This window comes from Polypterus senegalus, chromosome 7, assembly GCF_016835505.1.
Source record: "Polypterus senegalus isolate Bchr_013 chromosome 7, ASM1683550v1, whole genome shotgun sequence".
NCBI classification, from domain to species: Eukaryota; Metazoa; Chordata; class Cladistia; order Polypteriformes; family Polypteridae; genus Polypterus; species Polypterus senegalus.
In genome coordinates this window covers 50,057,580-50,078,730 of record NC_053160.1, presented here as the reverse complement: position 1 = coordinate 50,078,730, position 21,151 = coordinate 50,057,580, and the positions used below count along the sequence as shown (strand labels likewise).

The 21,151-nt window shown below is 37.2% G+C and overlaps 1 protein-coding gene across 2 annotated transcripts in view; it reads left to right on the top strand.

Moving 5' to 3' along the window:
• LOC120532534 (beta-1,3-galactosyltransferase 5-like) overlaps positions 1-19,068 on the top strand; it is a 46,404-nt gene extending 27,336 nt beyond the window's left edge. Inside the window, exons 2-3 of one of the 2 annotated variants that reach the window (XR_005634316.1) lie at positions 8,740-11,336; positions 19,050-19,068. Coding sequence is in view for 1 of the 2 variants with exons in the window: in XM_039758602.1 (XP_039614536.1) it covers positions 9,012-10,031 (1,020 nt within the window). In the remaining variant the exon portion in view is untranslated. Of the gene's footprint in view, positions 1-8,739; positions 13,510-19,049 lie in introns of those variants that run through there. The other variant, XM_039758602.1, reaches the window with a different exon arrangement.
• The last annotated feature ends 2,083 nt before the right edge of the window (positions 19,069-21,151 follow it).

The following is a 21,151-nucleotide window of genomic DNA, read 5'->3' as shown; positions in this document are numbered from 1 at the left end:
GAGTTAAAGATGCTAAGATTTGCATTGGGTGTGACGAGGATGGATAATATTAGAAATGAGGGCATTAGAGGGTCAGTTCAGGTTGGACATGTGCAGAGGAGAGATGCTGGGTATATTGGAAGAAGGATGCTAAGGATAGAGCTGTCAGGCAAGAGGACAAGAGGAAGGCCTAAGTGAAGGTTTATGGATGTGGTGAAAGAGGACATGCAGGTGATGGGTGTAACAGAACAAGATGTAGAGGACCGGAATATATGGAATATATGGAATATATGGAACAAGATAATCCGCAGTGGCAACCCCTAACGGGAACTGCCGAAAGAAGAGGCAGAAGAAGGGGCAATATTTAATATTTGTGTTAAAAGGAAAAAGACATTCTCATACCTGATAAATCCAGCTCAGAGATATGCACGTTGCAGTGTATGCTGGTAGCAACGAGGACACAGCACGGAAACAGCTCTGAACAGATGCAAGTTCTTCACAGTTATATTTAAAGATACATACCTTTTAAGACCTTTATTTTCTAGGTGGTGGCAAAATGTACACATACACAATAATTTCTGACAAGCATGTTCTCCCTTTATTCATGTGGGTATACACCAGCTACTCTGTTTTTCTTTCCTACAAAACAAAAAACCTTAAAGCCAAGCCACCTGTGTTTCTTAATATTTTTGGTGTTGCAACCCCCTGTTGTCTTGAATCCAGAAAGTGCCAAAATATGCTGCCCTATATTTTTTTATTTTTTTTAATGTTTGGAGATAAATTTATAATTAAAACAAAAAAATGTGTACTTGTCAATTCTGGATTTTCTACAAGCTGATCCATAAATCTACATTGTATTCTGCATTATATGCATTCAAAAATTCTTTCTCTTTACTCCTTTATTTTTGCAGAATTATTCTTGGAAGTGCCGGTTAAAAGTTTGAAACCGTGTCATTTCTGGTTTTATTGTTTTGATCTATGCTCTATGTGAAGTTTAGATTGTATCCTTTAAGTGGGTCCAGTGGATCTCGGCCTTATTTGATTTTTACAGTATTTCTCAAGCATGATTTCACTCGTTTTTCTGATAGACGTGCCATAGACTAATTTAACAGCTATCCTATTTTTGATTCTTTAGTTTCTGTGAAATAGCAGAATGTCTAGGGTTTAAAAATTCCATGCATTACAAATTCTGTTTTTTTTAACAAGTAGTAAGAACAACAGTGGTACAAATTCCTTCCTTTTTTGCCTCTAGATTGTGGAAGAGGACCACAAACATACAGATGCAGACTTTATAGCCATGACCCCCAGGCATGAAATGCAAAATATTATCTCCTGGGCCCAGTTCAAAAGTAATCCAATGGGATTTGGGATAACAGATTGGATTGCCTCTTGAAAATGGGTTGTTCAAAAGGAAAAGAGGGATTCTGTAATCAGATCAGATCACCTAATCCAATCTCAGTTTTAATCAGGATCAAACAGTCTTTTGTGTTGTTTAAAAATTTGTGTATGAATTGGGACACCTTTGATCCCAAAAATCAGGATAATCCTGATCCCAACACAGAGGTGGATTCAGTGTGGATTTCTGGCACACAATAAAATAAAACTTGAAAATTGATCAAAAAAGCTATGTTTGCAGGTGATGTATACATCTATTTATATTTTGTACAATTGTTGAACTAGGACAGTGACAATGTAAATAAAGTAGGGAATAAGACATGAAGCCTTTTGGTATAGTCAAAGGAAAAAAATCCCTGTGAAATATCAGTACTCAAACAAAATCTCAAAGCTCAAAAGCTCTACTGTCCATTGTATTTTAATGAAAATGACAATTACTATTACTCAAGTCATCAGTCAGAAGTAACGTCTTACAATTGCATCCCTGATCACACGTCCAGTTTGGCCCTCATTTGGAGCAAACATTGGAGGTTGCTCTGGTTGCACTTCATCAGGCTCAGGTCCATCATATATGTCATCAAGAGGAACATTACGCCTGGTGGCAATGTTATGCAGGACAATACAGGCTAGTATTATATTGCATGCCACCTTGGGTTCCACCCGCAAGTAGTTAAGGCATGCAAAGCGCCTCTTCAGGACTCCATTTAAGCGCTCAATTGCGCATCTTGTTTTGCAATGTGCAGAGTTGAAGCCTGCCTGCTCAGGTGTGTTTGCAACTGGAAAAGGGGTCATCAGCCATGGTAGGAGTGGATAAGCACTGCCAATATTATGCCATTTGGTCAGTTGGACTGGAGCTTTCTGTATAGTGCGCTCTCCCTCAGGATACGTGCATCATGGAGAGACCCTGGCCACTTGACAATACAGTTTGTGATGATGAGGTCAGCGTTGGCCACAAGTTGGACATTGATGCTGTGCCTCCCTTTTCGGTTCACATACTGCCACTCCTTTTCATGAGGCGCTTGAATGTGCACATAAGTACAATCAATAACACCAATAGTATTAGGCAGGTTCCCCAAAAGAAAGAAACTTCGCTTAGTTTGCGCCATCTGGTCATCCTTGGGAAATGAAACAAATTCATTGACCAGACTGGCTAATTCAACTGAGACAGCTGTCACCACATTTATAACATTTGATTTGTCCACTCCCATATTGTCACCAACAACCTGATAGAAAGTCCCAGAGGCATAAAAGCACAGTGCAATTAGGCACTGTTCCTCCACAGACAGAGCATGACTCCTTTTGGTTTTGTGCTGTAACTTTGGCCTGACAAGGTCTGCAATGTACTTGATATCATCCCTCCCAAAGCGAAAGCGGGCATACAGTTCCTCTGTAGTGTATTGTAAGTTAAGTATTAAGTGGTTTGGCACGCTCAGTATACATTCTTTCACGGTATTTTCTCCTTCCCATCCTGTGGTAGCGATGAACAACACCTGCCATGCCAATGCCTCTGTAAACCTATGACCGAGGTGTGTAAGAAATTGGTGATTTTATTTGGTCATACACCAATTAAGCAACAACGAGCGGACTGGTTTGTCATGTGTTGAATTACCCCAATCAAGCACAGGGCCTATAAAATCAGTGTTAGCTACACAAAAGAGATGGAACCATGGACTCAAAAGGGCCTAACTTCACAGTGGCAGAAAACCATGCACTGTTCGAGGGTGTTAGGTGCCATTATTCCTCCATAGTAGGACACTTCAGTTCATTAAAAGGGTGAGAAGTGACCAAGGTATGCAAACAGAACATTTGGGAGGATATCACCAATAATGTGAATGCTATAGGGGCTGGTCAGAAAAGGACCAGAAAATAAGTCATATTAACCTTAAAGCCAAGCCAACAAAGGACCTTGCTGAGGCCAAAAACCCCACAACGGGTAACAAGCCTTTCAAGAGGGGCGAGTATACTGACATTGTCCTTGACTTTATTGGTGGTGACAAATCAGAAGCTCTACATGGAATTTATGGTGTTGAAGTCCATCAGTTACAGATGAGGGTGGGCCTAGTCCTCCTAATGAAGAGGAAATATTTGTCCTCAATCTCAGTCAAGTGGTTGAGGAAGAAGGTGGATCCTCACAGATCGAGCCAGCTGTTGTCACAGAACCTTTAAAAAGAAAGCGTAAGCATTCTCCAAACCTGGATGGTGACTCATATGAGGTGCTTCTTACAAGAGAAACTGAAAGAGCAGAAATGCAGATTCTTCTGGCAAAGGAACAACTCCTCTTTACCCAACTACAACAAACTAAAGTGAGAATGGAAATCCAACTCCTAAAAGCAGAAATTGAAAGAGCTGGTCTGTGTACCAATGAGGAACTGTAAATGTTCCTTATTTTGTTAACTATTGGACTTTTGTTTATTAAAATTATATAGAAATAACCACAGTGCATATGTGGGGAAATATTTTATTCTTTCAGTCATTCATTCATTTATTCTTGTAAGATTGAAATGGAACCTGGCTGTTTATAAATGAAATGGAAAAATATTTGTTTATTGTGGTGTTTTCTGTTTCTTCCAAGTAACACACATGATGGCTATTTGGCTACTGGTATTTTTGGTCCGCCTGTTGTTCTTTACATAGCCAGTAGGCTACACTGTGGGTTCCATTTAAAGCACTAGTAAACCGGATTTGGTAATCCTGAATATTCTGTATCTGGATAACAGTGATCCAATCTAGTGTTGCTTTGAAAAACCAGCATAAAAGTAAAATGAATTACCAGATCCTGGATAGCAAAACAAGGGATTTCAAAATCCAGATAATTTTTATCCCAAATAAATAGTTTGAACAACTGGGCCCTGGTTTGACATTTCAAAAATCAGCTCACTAAACCACTGGTAATCAATTTTGCCATACTCAGGAGCCACATTGACCAAAAATATTTTTAAAATCCAAAACTATCCCTTTCCCATCTGAAACAATAGAGAATAAGGATAATATATGTTTTTAAGGGAGGAAAAGCGTGATGTAATAACAGTAATTTATTATCACTACAACCATAAATTTCAACATTACTGGCAGTATTTTAACATTGTCATTATCATTATTAAAATGCTGTCCATAACAGAGAGCAAATTGCTGTTTTTCACAGCCCATAACAGCATAGCAGACAGCACATTGCTGATCATCACAGCCTTATCAGTGTGGAAGAAGTTTTTCTGAGTAGTTCAGTTCTATTTGTGTCTTGCTAGCTTTTCAGCCCATAGCTATCCACCCTTCAGAAAGACGGTACTGAACGTTCAGTGTTTAGCTTCATGATGGAGCTGCAAATTGGACCTGAAGCAAATTTTGCTTCACCTGTGTACTCGCTGTTTTTAGTTTAATGTACTAGTTAGTTTACTTTCCGTTTTGGGCTTCTTTGCTGTTTTGACTGAAAGAAGATAATAGAAGACAAACGCAGATCGGTGAAATGAACACATCTTTAAAATTGTTGCATCCTTGGTAAGTGGAGCAAAGTATGTAGATTTGATTAAATGCTGTTTCATTTATTGTATCTGCCCTCGATTGCAACCAGTCGTCCTGTCCCTGCAGCTGAAAAACAACCCCATCAATACTTAGGACCATGTGATATTTCAGTTTTTCTTTTGTAATAAATCTGCAACAATTTCAAAAATGATTTTTTTTGTCTGTCAATATGGAGTGTTGTGTGTACATTAATGAGGAAAAAAATTAATTTAAATGATTTTAGCAAATGGCTGCAATATAACAAAGAGTGAAAAATTGAAGGGGGTCTGAATACTTTCCGTACGCACTGTAATTAAACAGGGCAAAATTAAAAGGGGAGTTCTCATTTTGAGGGTCCCAGTGTCAGCCTTCTCATATAAACAGAACATAAAAATTTTCAGAAATTAAAGCATTGCAATCAGCAATTTTATATGGTTGTTGTTATACGTTATTTACTTACTTTACAAATATGAAAATGTGCATGGCAATTAACAGGGGTTCTACTCAGATTTTGCAATATTATTGACTTATAATTTATAGCTTAAAGGAAAAGTTTGGTATTTTTCATGTCAAAGTTATTTCTACACAATCATAGTTTATATTTACCACATGAAACTGCATTCTAAAGCGAAGCATAACTTACAAAATTTGAAAACTAACTAGCCCACTCTTGCATTTCATAATGGAGCTATTAGCTACTGGGGCACCAAAACTTATGGAATATGTCCATTATTTTAGGCAAAAATATTATCTTATAGTGATCAATGTCTTGAGATTACACGCATATTGCAAAAAAGCATATCCATATTATTTTAGGAATGAAAAAATGCAAAAAACAAACCACTGATGTGAGATTCAGCCATTATAAAAGGAGACAGCTAAGCGCTTTACTTTATTTCTTGTCTTCAACTGTGGAACTTTCAGCCCTGGGGGTGTGGATTCACCTAAAAAGGTCATTGCCAAGTTTCACTGTTGACATTCTGTGTTGATGCCCAGATGTGAACCTTTTCTGTTCTCTAGACCACTAGACAATAATAATGGGAAAAGTCACACAATTACCGATATTCTTTTACCAAACAGAAGCTTATTTTGTTATTGTGCAAAGATACTGCCTGCCTCCTTCTGGACAAATAATGTGCCCATGTGAGAGAAAATACTGAGTATGAACATAACATGCAATCAAGTGATGGGAGCTGAACAGACATTCTAAGCATCCATCTTCCTAACCTGCCTATCCAGGGCAGGATCATAGGGCAGCTGGAGCTTTTTCCAGCAATTGTAGGGCAGAAGACAGGGCAGCAACAATTGGACAGGGCACCATTTAATTTCAGGCTGAACACACACAAACTCCTGTGCCACTTTAGTAATGCAGATTCACCTAAGTTTAATCAGGCTGACGTTTATTAAGTTTAGAAAGTTCAGTAGAGATGTTTTAGCTTATAGAGAGTGGTCGTGCAGAGCTGTCATTACTGTCTCACAGCACTAGTTTCTACATGCAGTTTGCACATTCTCTCTGTGTATTTACATATTGATTGGTATTAGTGAGTATCCATGTCCTCGGTAACAGCGACTCCTTATGCATTAAAAAATTTGATAATTGGTTTGTGGCACTTCAGTCTGCTTTAACAGACACTCTACCTTTTTCATTTAACTGAATATTTCTTTTTATTGTGTGCGCACGGCATGCCATATGTTGTCATAAATATTCTCAGGATGGCCATTGCAAGCATTGGGTGCAGGTTTTTGTTCCTACCAATTCTTAGCATTAACTGGTCTCCAGTCATAATTAAATATGCCATTATTTTCCAGTTTCAACTTTTATGGTTGATTTGCTTTTGTGACCAGTAGGGGGCACAGCAGCTCCCCAAACTCCCAGCACAATCAAACAGGCACAAATTTTCCAAAGAAGAAGGGGTTTTATTGTGCAAAACTCTTACACAATGAAGCATTTCCCACCACCACAACTATAATTCTCACTTTCTTCAATTCCTTTGACTTTGCTCCAATCCTCACAGGCGAGTGTTGCCCGACACCACTCCCGGCTCCAACTTGCCTGGATTTGTTGGAGCAGCTCCTTTTATCTTGGACCCAGGAGGACTTCTGGATCAATCAGAAATCCCAAAAACCAAGGAGGACAGATTCTAGCAGCACTCCCCCGAGTGGCACCCTGGGACCCCAACAGGGCTGCTCTATGGCGCTACAATTCACAGCATGCAGTGTGGGTGACCAAGGTTGCCGCCACCTAGCAATTCACTGGAGCATGTAACTTGAATACATTGTCTCCCCCTGTTCCTTAACTACAGTGGCCTTCCAGCTGGGCAATGAATCGTGTCCTGTCCTGGCCTATCAGCCATTACACTTTTTTTAAAAATTTAATAAACATGATTACACTTCACTCATCTTTCTGTAAGGTTTGGCTGTTTTACTTCCTTAAAAAAGTTTTTTTTTTCAAATCAGATGCTTCCTAATGATTACAAAGACTGAAACAATGAAGTAGCTGACTCTGTCAACTGAACCCGTGTCTGCTCTTTGTTATCTGACACCTATTGAAAAATGAATGAATACATTTTCATATAATTAATTTTCCCAAAGTTATTTTTGCAGTCATAATGACAGTTCATTATGTAATTTGTATTTTTTTCCATAGATAAATGTGATTTTATTTTTCATGTTCTTTTTTATTTAACTTTTTAATATATCTTGGATTCTAAATTGTATCCAAATAGTGACAGCTGGATAATAAATAAAATACTCACTAAACACTAGGGAGAAGCAGTTATTTCAATAATATTTCCACCTGTGAAATTATTAACTTCTAAATGCTTAAATAATAGGAAAATCTTATGATCTGGCATATTGTATGTTTTAAATTTCTATAAAAGATAACTGCTACAGTGTCTTTCTATAATGCCACAATTAATGTCTGATGTTGTAAGAATATCCTTAAGATAGGACAGGGATCTCAAACTCCAGTCCTGGAGGGCCGCAGTGGCTACAGGTTTTCGTTCTAACCCTTTTTTCAATTAGTGACCTGTTTTTGCTACTATTGTAATTAACTCCTTTTTAATTAATTTTGATTGAGTTACTCTTGAAGACTCATGCCCAATAATTATTTAAAAAATTAAATAAAATAATACATTTTTCCTTAATTAGCAGCCAAACAATAATGAGATACAAAGTGAACCAAAACATGACCAGCAAACTGTAACCATCATACAATATCTGAAAATAAAAAGGGTGGAGGTCTCAGGAATGCTGATTTGCTCAGGTCCCCAAAACATTTTAACAGTGCTCTTAGAAAAGTAAATTAAAAATCAACAATTTTGAAAATGTCTGCTATTGCAAAATGAGAGCAGCAAAAAGCCATGGAATTAAAGAACGAGTTCAATTAACAACAAGTCTCGCAACCTAATTAAGCAACTGGTTGGAGTGAAATTGGTTGGAGTTTCAGGACCTGACTTAGTTGGCCTTCTATTGGCTCACTCACTTCACATTTTATTTCTGTTTAAAGCAAAGAAATGAAGCAATTCAGAAGAAAAAGTTCAGGGCAACAAATCTTACAAAACAAGTCAATTAAAATGAAATTAAAAGATGTTAATTAGCACCAAAAAAAGGTCATTAATTAAGAAAAGAGTTACAATGAAAACTTGCAGCCACTGGGGCCATCCAGGACTGGAGTTTGAGATCCCTGAGATAGGAGTTCCAATTAAAGGCTGGTTTGATTACAGCAATAATCCATACCCAACTGTGATCATCCATGGACTGAGACGAGTAGCTGGGACTTAATGTAAATCTGGTCATTCTCATATTTTTGTATCTACAAAATATTTAAAAAACAGAGTGTTATAACTTATTAAATTGTTTTTTCAGAAAGAAGCTCATCATTTGGACTTGCATATCGATTTGACTGATGATTCTGTTGTGATTAAAGACGTTTCCTAATGGAGTGCTAAGGTTTAAGTATATCTGATGGAAATGGTGAACTTTCTAACATTGTGTCCATTGAAATTCATATCTCCATTAAGTTCAAACAAAGGAAGAGGAGAAAGAAATTAAGCCTACATTTTCAAAGAATATAAATTCTTGGGTCTATGGTCTCAACACAAATGGCCTAATTTCTTTTCTGACAGGTTTTGTGGCAGATGCGTGGAATGAAGATAGTGTTTTTGTCTCGTTGTGTGGTGGTTCTTTTCTGTGCAAGTGCTTTAACTTCATTGCTGATAATAAAAATGATTTGTTCAAAATATGTTCTTCAGGAGGATAGCTACTACAGATGGAAACAAAGAAGTACTAGCTTCTCAAAGCTTTCAGAGCACAAATCAGGTGTGGATTTTATGTCCCTGCAAAATTCTAATTACAAGGAGCCAATTTGTGAAAAAGATATTGTACTGATAATCCTGGTGACATCAGCACCGTGGCATTTAAAACAAAGGAATACAATACGAAACACTTGGGCAAAAAAACAGCAAGACAAGAAGTACCCTTGGCAGACATTTTTCCTTATTGGTCATCCGTGGGCGGATGGCATATCACCAGAATTTGTTAAAGAACAGGAACTGTTTGGTGATATTTTATTGGGGAATTATGCAGACTGTTACCGAAATCTGACACTTAAAGTGATGCATGGCCTGTGGTGGACTTTGAAAGACTGTGAAGCACAATATATTCTGAAAACTGATGATGACTGTTTTGTTAATAGTGACAGGCTGGTTCGTTTCTTGGTCGAACACAACACTGTGAGACATGATCTTTATATTGGATCTGTTTTTGCGCCAGGAAAAAGACAAGTTATTAGGGATCCTGAGAGCAAATGGTATGTTTCCAAAGAAGATTTCCTGGAAGATAACTACCCTCCTTATGCCAGTGGGATTGGTTATCTCCTGTCTCTGGATGCTGCTTACAGAATACTTACAGCTGCTCAGTATATCCCAGTACTGCCAGTTGAAGATGCCTATGTGGGAATTTTAGCTAACAAAGTTGGACTATCTGTGAAATCAAGTGGACGCTTCACAAAATACAACATTAACTGGAGAGTATGTAACTATAGGTACCTCATGGTAATTCATCATTTGGATAGCAAAGAGATGCATATGGCACATCAAAATATGATAAAAGCAAGAACTGCATGTTCAGACACTGCAGAAATTATAAAATGGAAATAACATAACCCTCAAATTCCCTTTATAGAAAATAATTACCTATTACAGTTTAAATGGCAAAAGTCCAAAAATGAACAGTGCACTGTATGCACAAAGAGCATCAGTGATTATGCAAATTCAGAAGCGAAATAATATTCATATAGCAAACCAAAATCCTCAGGGTTTTCAAGACATATTAGCAAATGACTGAAGAGAGGACAAAAGTAATTTAGAGAAAATTAGAAATTAAATGAAAACTCCAGGTACTGTGAAAACTGTTCATTGAAGCCATCAGATTATAGAGTTTGCATTTCTAAAGGCTCAGCAATTGCATTATTTTGTTTACATGTCAGTATTTTTTAGTTTGTCAATGTTCTGCTGTTTTCTGGGCGTTCAATTTATACCAGAAAACAAAAAGATATTAGCAGCATTCAGTACATTTAATTATAATTGTGTGAATAACATGCCAAAGGGAAGCCCACTAGTGTTATGGTCAATGTTGCCGTGTCACAGATAGGCATCCCGGGTTTAAATCATTAAAATGTGGGGAGTTTAAAATGTTCTCCACTTGTCTGTATAGGATTTTGAACTGGGTAGTCCAGTTATACTCCCTCGTCCCATATGTTTGTGTGTTAGATGAATTGGTGACTCAATCTTGGCCTGGTGGGGTGTATATTTAAGTGTGGCTTGTCCCCCATGCCAATGGATTGCATTAAGGGGGACTGAGAGAATGATTGGTGCAGTGGGTACTGGTGATGCCTCAAAGGTTTAAATGCCACACCTGGATAATGTCTGGGTGGATTGTCTTTTTGGCACATTGGTTTTAGTTGTTTATCTTATTTAAATGTTTAGAGCTTTACCTTCCTACCTTGTGCCTAGTGCTGCTAAGTAAACTTCTTCTCCTGTAGCCATGAATTGGATAAAGTGGGATAGAAAATGAAACGTGGTAAGACCTGTCAACCTAAGTTTGAAAAACCACAGCCACATTTAAAAGTTAGTGTTTTGTTTGTACCGAAGCTGCAGATATTTTTTTTTTTATAAAACAAATAGCATGTGTTGTTTTGTGCTTTGTTTAATAATTTTTAAAATGCTAATTTTGTTCATCATTCCATCTCTCTTTCATACCTTTCATATAATGTGAACTGACTGCTGTCAAATGGAAAAAGCACAATTTAAATTATCAATAGAGATGAGTTCAAATTATCAATCAATGTATATTTTTCATATACTGCAATTCTAAATAATAAATTAAAACAGGACACTACTTAGTGACCTTTTTGTTCTAGGTAGTTCCTATGATGCTATTTTTGCCACAAAGTATTACTATTGGTAAGTGTTCTTTAAAATATATTGTTTTTTTGCTTGCTGTCAGGCAATTAATGTGTTTTAAAAGGTGCTTGGTTTGCATTTACAGCCAGAATATTGTAATTTGCACAAAAGTGTTAAGGTGTTTATAAGTTAACCAGGAAAAAAGATGGGGTTAAAATACAAAAATTAGTCAAATACATGGAGATCAAGAATATAGTAACTTAAAACCAAAACATGAGACAAGAATCTGTGTTGAAAATATCAAAACAAAGGTATTGAGTCAGCAGACCATTAAAGTAAGGAAATAGTGAGGACTTGTTTTTAAATCCGTATACTCTGTTAGTTTTCAGCCAGTGTTCCTTCACAGCTTCAGTTCAAATTTCCTTATTCATTTTTTATTCTATTTTTGTTAATATTTTTGCTTATTTAGATTCAGTGGGTCTGTATCTTCTGTTATGCTTCAAGTGTCTTGTGGGGGATTCCCCAAGAGGTAGGGTCTCCTGCCTATCACTGTCAAGGTGCCTATCTGTCAACCCTATAAAGGCTGGAGGAACAAGCAGTCCCTTGTGGATCATTTGAATGTGCTTAGTGGTTTTGACGAGTTGTATTAATTATTGTGTTTTTTCTTGAATTCCTGTATGTGTGTCCTTTTATGCTCTGTTTTTTGACCCTTCTCTCTTGATTTGTGTTTTTTGAACTGATTTACTTTGGGATTGCCTTTTAGGCAGCTCTTTCTGCGCCTTTTCTGCTCCATGGAGTTTTTTGTTAAGAAAGGAATTTTTTGTGACGTACATATTTGAAAAGAATCTCTAAATGCCATTTATGTATACAAGCTGAAACTTGAATGGATCATTCCTCATGTTGGGGGTTTTTGTTATGGTTTGCTGGGATTTTATGTTAAAGTTCTCTTTTGGATAAGGATTTGACCTCACAGTATCCTTTTGCATTGTGATTGAATGGGAGTTCAAAAATGGTTATGAAAATGTTCCAAAAAATTCACAACAAAAAAACTGTAAGCCCTAAAATGAAAAACTAATATCATTACCAAAATCTTTTGGGTAAAACATACAAAAATCAGATGCAAATACATACTGTACCTTAAGGGCCAGGGAAAAGTGGAAAAAAAAAAAACCTACGATAAAATATCCATCACTGAAAATTATTTTTAACCAGTTCTTTAACCAATTCTGTAGTCCGCATGTGTAAATTGCACTGTGGGATCTTCTGTCAGGTTTGTCAGTTCAACCATTGCTTATGTGTCTTTCTACTGGAGGCTCCAGTTTCTTTCCACCATCAAGTGAACTGAATACTGTGAATTGCTGTCAAAGCAATGAGTTTGGCTTTATTTGACTAAGCTCTGCTCCCCAGGATTAATTCTGCTTCTGTTAGGGTATGCTTTCATTTTTTGGAATACTGAATTCATTATGGAAAGAATTGTGTGTTCAAACATTTTTTTTATTTACTTAATTTTATGTTTCATTATACACCTTGTTTGTAACATGAAGTGGCTTGGTAAATATTGGCTTGTATCCCTGCAGTATTATTTATTAACAGTGTTTGTGGCATGCATGTGTAAGTAGAAAAGGAAAAGTGCTGCATACACTTAGGTTTCATTTCATTTCTGACGGTATTCTCAAATGTGTTTTATTAAACCTCATATTTTTGTTATTTTCTTCTTTCTTTTTTATTGCACTCACAAAATATTTTGATGTATTTGAAACATCTGACCTAATCTTTGGAGCATGTCAGCAGGATAAATGAAACATTTAGGAACAATAAAAACTTAAGGATACCAATGTGTAACAAATCTGTCTCATGTAATTTGCATTCACTACTGCATCTATGAGAACTGGCAATGGAGTAAAATTAGCCTCCATGGTATAGTAGTCATTCAGATGATAATGATCTAGCACAATCAGGAATATATAGAGCAAAGAGCCTGGTGGTAAACTAACAAACAAGCTAAATAATAAATTACTAACCTTTAACAATTAGAAAATCTGGCTGAATTTAAATGTAAACAGTAACTGCCTTAGCGAGTTAATTAAACATCTGCTTGCGTGTAGATGAACTTGACGGATTTGCACCCACCATTTCACAAAGTGGTCACTTTGAGAAGACAGCACACATGCAGATTATTTCAGGAATTCATTGGAAAAAATGCCTGAAATCAAATTTCCAAGAAGAATCAATATAGCAAGACAAAAGTAGAAGTCCTGGGAAAGTGCTTATTTGTGAAAAAGGATATAAACTGTCCAAAAACATTGGCAGCATCAAGGTATCCTGACATTCACATGAATGAGTGAATCATTAAGTGCAATGGATTAGCAAGGAAGAAGTAAGGACAGCTATGAAGATGATGAAGAATGGGAAGGCTATTGGTCCAGATGACATACCTCTGAAAGCATGAAGGTGTTTAGGAGAGATGTCAGTGGAGTTTTTAGCCAGATTGTTTAATGCAATCTTGGAAAGTGAGATGATGCCTGAGGAGTGGAGAAGAAGTGCACTGGTACGGATTTTAAAGAATAAGAGGGATGTACAGAGCTTTAGTAACTACAGAGGAATAAAATTGATGAGCCACAGCATGAAGTTATAGGAAAGAGCACTACAGATGTCATGTTTGTTCCGAGGGTGTTGATGGAGAAGTACAGAGAAGACCAGAAGGAATTGCATTGCATCTTTAAAGATTTAGAGAAAGCAGAGAAGTATGTAAGAGTGGTACAGGATATGTACAAGGGAAGTGTGACTGTGGTGAGGTCTACGGTAGGAGGTACGGATGCATTCAAGGTAGAGGTGGAATTACATCAGGGATCAGCTCTGAGCCCTTTCATATTTGCAATGGTGATGCACAGTTTGACAGATTAGATTAGACAAGAGTCCCTGTGGACTATAATGTATGCGGATAACACTGTGATCTGTAGTGAGAGTAGGGAGCAGGTCGAGGAGACCCTGGAGAGGTGGAGATATGCTCTAGAGAGGAGAGAAACGAAGGTCAGTAGGAACAAGACAGAATAGATGTGTGTAAATGAGAGGAAGTTCAGTGGAATGGTGAGGATGCAGGGAGTAGAGTTTGCAAAGGTGGAGGAGTTTAAATACTTGGGATCAACAGTACAGAGTAACGAGGAGTGTGGAAGAGAGGTGAAAAAGAGAGTGCAGGCAAGATGGAGTGGATGGAGAAGAGTGTCAGGAGTGATTTGTGACAGACAGGTAGCAGCAAGAGTGAAAGGGAAGATCTACAGGATGGTAATGAGACCAGCTATGTTATATGGGTTAGAGATAGTGGCACTGATTACAAAACAGGAGACAGAACTGGAGGTGGCAGAGTTAAAGATGTTACGATTTGCATTGGTTGTTACAAGGATGGACAGGATTAGAAACGAGTACATTAGAGGGTCCTTCAGGTTAGACGGTTGGGAGACAAAGTCAGAGAGGCGAGATTGCATTGGTTTGGACATGCGAAGAAGAGAGATGCTGAGTATATTGGGAGAAGGATGCTAAGATAATAGGAAAAGAGGAAGGCTTAAGAGAAGGTTTATGAATGTGGTGAGCGAGGACATGAAGGTGATGAGTGTCACAGAACAAGATGCAGAAGAAAGGAGGATATGGAAAAGATGATCCGCTGTGGTAACCACTAACAGGAGAAGCTACAAGAAGAAGTGGAATGCTATTAAATGAGTGCTGTTACAAAATGACTTTGGCAGACACATTAATCTGAAATCAGCTTGTGAGGTTAAGCCAATTCTTTTTACAACTATGCAATCTAAACTGGCACTGTTATGCTCAACACAAGATTTAGAATAAAGGACAGAAACAATGAGTCTGTCTTCCATGGTCTATGTGGTCAGTTGATCTCTAGATTGAGACAGAGGGGTAAAAGGTCTCAACCTGTCCCATGCTGTCTTCAGCGTTGACATGGTTTTAAGACGTGCTTCTCCCATTCATCCCCGAGCAGCAGATTTTAAAAGTATCCCTCAAATGAGAGCACACAAATCACAGGCACTCTCCAGACATTAAGACGATTAAAGTGAGGAACACAGAGCATTGCAGGATTTTTCTTGTGATGGTTAATTAACATGAAACTTGTTTTATTGTGTGAGTCACTGGGCTATCTATATAAAAGTGTAATAAGCATTTGCTTCATCTGATTTTTGTAAAGATTGAAACCACAGTGCTAAACTACTATGACTCTTACATATTGTATTTAGAATAACAGATACAATTAAAAATATCTAAAATATTTAAGTCAACTTTTACATTTAGTGACTGTATTTCCAGACTACAAGCTGTTTTTGTGCTATTTCTTAAAGTTTATTGTATATAACAATGTACATTTTGATGTGATTATATTGAAAACCACCAGCAAAACAAGTGCTGTTCTCTTTAGGTTGCACTGAAACAATAATAAAACTTTTGCAAACTATTAAAATATGGAAGCATATGTCTCTCAGTCCTTGCTGTTTAGCAGATGATTTTAATTTTTTACGTGCATACTTTTGTTTCTGTCTGAAATATATCTTTATACTTAATTTAATGCAAAAATACAAATGTTAGACAAAAACAGGTTTGATGTTTGTAGTCAGGGATGTTACATTTTCCAGACTTGCTACCCTGATACTTGCTACTGACCAACTTTACCAAGACATCCTATTGTGCGATTGAGCAAATCTTACATGTTCCTCTTAGCTCGGCTGTGTTTCTGAAGAAGGCTGAGTAGTAATGCATGATTTCCTTTTGATGTAGAAGTAGAACACTTCAAGCTTCTGGTCAATAAGACACCATCTTCTTAAGTTATAAACCTGATTGTTTTATTTGAATGCCTTTCTTTGCACAAACTGGTTTTCAACATGTGCCCTTCGTGTATTTCACAGTGTCCTTTTTAAGAAAATTTTTTTTATACAAATGTATTTTTGATGAGTTAATTTAATTCCAACTTTGAGGGTTTATCAATATATGATTATTACTCAAAAACACCAAGAAAAGCATTAGCAGGCTTTTTAAACTTTCACTGTTATTTTCACTCAGAAAACAAGACAATTACCATACTCCACATTTTCAAAGTAACTTCTAATAGCATTTATCCAAGCTGTCTTTTAGATTAAGTTAATTATTCTGTTGTGCAGCAGAGCATTGGAATGTGGGGCAATTGAAATAATACATTTTGGCATTTGTGCTGAAGTCTGAAATAGATGCAAACATGAACAAACGGTTCCTATTTGTCTCTACAAATTTATCATGTCTGATTGCGGTACTTAATTAAAAAAAGTTTAAACACATTCAGTTCATTTCATTGTCATTATCCCTTACAGTACAATTACATGGATCTGTTTTTAGTCCTACTGGTGCAGGACCATTGACCATGCAGCAACAATACATTACAGAATACAATATTCTAGTGGAGTAGATGCTGAGTAGTAACCATAAAAATCTAATGTGTCCAGCATGTGACTCTCCCTACATAAAACTGTGATTTTAGCATTAAATATTGCAGGCTAATATTTTATTGAGTGGAATGAAATGGAAAAGTCATATATTGTAGAAAAAAATGGATTTCTCCTTTCTCAGCTGCAGTTGAGGAACAAATGTGTACAAAAATACAAAATCAGTATCTGTTTAAAACAAATGTACTGTTCTGGTATATTATAATAATGTCTGAAGACAATTTACCTTTCCAGTTATCACATTTATGAAGATAAACACACAATGGGTGTTCATTACCAATTAAAAAGAATGATTTGTAAAATTAATTAAATCAAGAAATTAATGGTAATTTTTAAGCATTGTTCATAGTAGATCAAATAATCTCAAACCAATAAAAAACATTTGAAGTTTGAAAGAAAATCAAATAATATACAAAGCACTTTTCACATTAGTGAGCCAACATTTTGGAATTTTCCTTGTCCATTATCTGATAAAATCGATGTTTTATTCCGTGAAACCGCTAATCCAGTTTCACATATGGGTCTGCTTTTATTATCTCATACCATTTTGTGCTGTTATACATTCTACAAGACTATATAATATATACAGTACATCACAATACAGAAAAAAATATTGTAAATTAAAACATCCAAAATACAGCCAAAATGAATCATCCTACTAAATTTCAAAAGAAATAAAACTTTGCCTGTCAAACTCACAACACAGAGTAATGGTAAAATATATTTAATAAACAGGTGGGAGTGAAAAATATTTGATGTACTATAGTGTCACACACATGCACTTGTAAGTCAACCAAATGAACCAGAAAACGGCCATTCCACGCCAGGCCGGGGGGGCAGCAGGTTGCCCTAAACCTCTCTCTTTTCTCTCCGCAGACCATGTACGAGAAATCTTGTCTGTCCCAGCCTCGAGGACATCACTTCCTGGGAACTGACTATAAAAACCCCTCATCCTTCATACTTAATCAGTTCTACCTTGGACTCGAATCTGTACACATTGTACTCAACTGAAAGTCTTTTGCATCCAGGGCAACTGTACAGATTGCTGCCCCAAACCTTCGTTGTGTGTCCAGTCATTTATTTCACAGTAGAAAATGACTATTGAGAGTGAGATGTGAAGCAAAAAAAGTCATAAAAGAAAAGTGGCAACTCTACTGTAAACTGAGTCCAAAATTCAACAACTATACATTACAGTAAAAGTTAATGTACTGTATGTGCTTTCATTGCCCTCTCTAATGCCATAATATGATCATTTCTTGTTATTGAAATAACTTGTAGAGCTTCTTTAAAATAAACAAAAGAGACGGAAAAATTATTAAAGGGTTCCACATCTAGAGCTGCAGCAAAAATGACTGGAAAAAACTGATCAACATTACTTCCCTACTAGTCTTACATAGTAATGCAGAGCAAAATCCACAATTGATAGTCATTGGAAAATAAACATACACTAGATTATAGAAAGATAAGAATACACATATCCATTTACAAACTCTGTCAAGATGTTGCTCCAAATATAAAATGTATACTGTATAAACCCTGATGATACATCAGAAGAAAAAAAAATATAATAAACGAAAGTCCATCGATAACTGTATTAAATGGTTTTAGTTCTTATGGATTGTGGAAGGGATAGAAAAGAACACTCAAAATGAAAAACCACAGCTTGAATGGCCTGTTGGCAGATGTCTTCAGGCTGTGTCCCAGCACTGTATTCCTCAACGAAAATGGCAGATTTGGGTTCAGCTAATCTTCCCAAATAATTAGATGGTCATCATAGACATATTGCTCACTATTGAATTAAATTGCTGAACACATTGTTTCACTCTTCCATTTGAAAGGCAGCATCCTATGTAAGCTCCACCCCATCCTACCATTGACTATTTCAATTGTACCCTTTTCAGTGTTTCCAACATGCAACACCACCTTTAGATATACAGCAAGTCTATAAACGCTCACTTATTCAATTAAAGATAGGGTTACAGAAACAGTGTATAAAAGGAGATTAGAGATTCCCTGCCCCCAAAAGCAACTTTGGACAAAAGTAGGATTTCATTTTGATCATATGATAGGTTCCTGTTTTAACCTCTTCACCTTACTGTGAAGACTGATCTGAATTTTAACTTGTACTATTTGCTTTATGTATTAGAGAGGTGTTGGGACCTTAGCCTGTAGCACTGCCACATAAATATAATATGTTTCCTGCTGTCGATCGGGTGTTGTGGGGATGATTCTTACATCCGGAGATTGACAGCAGTGCCCCAGAAGTGGAACTTACGGTTTTACTGTTTTCTTTCAGGGAGTCATTTGCATAAAGCACGCCGTTTTAAAGAGAGAAAAGAAGAGGAGGAAAAAGGAAAAAAGCAGAATTGGAGAGTAAAAAACAGATCAGCTACTGCACGGGCCATGTAAGAAGTCCAGGAGCACCTACAGTCCTATCAGAAGGTGGAAGTGATTCTTTTGATCAGGGAATAGAACATTCTGCTAATTCCTATGGACTCTGGGGAGCTATTTCAAAGGACTTATAGTGTTGTATCATGGCACAAGACTGACTGTATGTCTTTTATGAGATGATTACAGCTAGGAGTATTGTTCAGCCTTAATTGTCAGAACTCCTCATTTTGCCTGCTGGCATCAGCGGGGCAGAATTGTGGATAACTGTGAATTTATTTACCATCTTTGGAAGGGGAATTGGGGGAAGGAATATTGTTAATGTGTATATATATGTACTGTATATATTTCTGGTGCTACAATATAAGGGTTATTTAGGGTGGAGGGGTTTGCATGTGTAAGGGATTGTATTCTTTTTTCATTTTATGTAATATATTTGTTATGTGATGATAGATATTGGCTATTGGTTTTCTGTGGGCCATAAATGTATCAGCATTAAGGGACTGAACTATATAGTTTAAAGGGTATATGGCAAATTGATTGGGGTGTGATACTGGCCTATCCTTTTATCATCGGCCATTACCTAGGACAGATTAACGGTAGCAATTGGCTCGTGTTAGTGCGCGGGACGAATTGTTACAAGCCAACCTTAAACTCTTTATGCCTGGGTCACCACCAATCTCCACAATTAATCTGTTTAAAATCCTGTAACTTAACAATACTGAAATGCAACTAGTTGCTCAAGGGGTCCCAGGATTTGTCTTTCAAAAATAAATAAAGCAGGCACTTCACCAGTACTCTTAAGACAAGCCAAATTGAGTGCTATATGCAACTCGAATCCACTGATGCCAATCCTGATGGCGATTCCCAACAATGAAGGTGATCTTAGTTTTAAGGATCCAGTTCACTTGCTCAGTGAGGTTAAATTGGGTATGATAGAGTGTAGTCTTCTTACAATGCACTCCCCAGTCTGCCAAAAAACAAACTTTTCTGAGCATTGAATTGTGGACTTCACTTGGTGACAGTGATCTTCAGCACCCCACATTGAGTAAACATCTTGTTCCACAGGGTGAAGCAAAGTCAATCCATGATCAAATTGGTTTGAGTAAATAGCTGTACCCATCTGTAGAAATAGTCCACCACTACTATCAGGATGGTCTTTTGGGACTTATTGTTAAGGAACTTATGGATGTGCATTTGGGGAACAATGGGCTGGTATTTATCACTGAGGTGATGAGAAGCACAAAAATAGCAAAATGTGTGTGAGGCCTTTAAAAAGACTAACAACTCAGACCAGGACCTTCACTAACCTACCTAAATCTAGGCCTCAATCCAGACAGCATGACCCCAAATTTCACAGGCACACATTGATATCGACAGACCCAAATGAAAGAGCTTGCTCAACATGTTTAAAAATATCTTATATGTTCAAAAGCATAAAAAATAACCCTCAAAAGAGAGGTACTGTCAAACATTTGGCTTCAGAGAGAAGTCAGTCAGGTCGGGTCAGGTTGGAGAACATGCACTGGTGCAGCACGTTTCCGGACTCACTACACAATGAAACAGATCGGGATCCTGGTTGGCCACCTCCAAGGTAAACACGCGGTTCAATCCCACCCTCCAACAATGACTATCTATATGCAGCAGCCCAGGTTGTTATATGGGTGTTTCCTTTGGCCTGACCCAGCCGCTCTGTGAGCCAGATCACCCTCGGAAAATCATATCACATGGCCGTAGTGCTGTAACTGACACTCCCTCCCAATGCAGATAACGTGCCTCATTTTAGACTCTATGAGCAACTGGCCCTTAGACAAAAAGTCAAACCTGCGGTACCCAAAGATTCTCCAAAGAGATACAGTACTGAAGGAGTCCAGTCTTCATTTCAGGTCACTGAATAGTGTCCATGTCTCGCAGCCATATAGCAATTCAGGAAGCACCAGGACTCTAAAGACTTGGACCTTCGTCCTTTTATAAAGATATCGGGAGTACAATACACCCCTTTACAGCAAT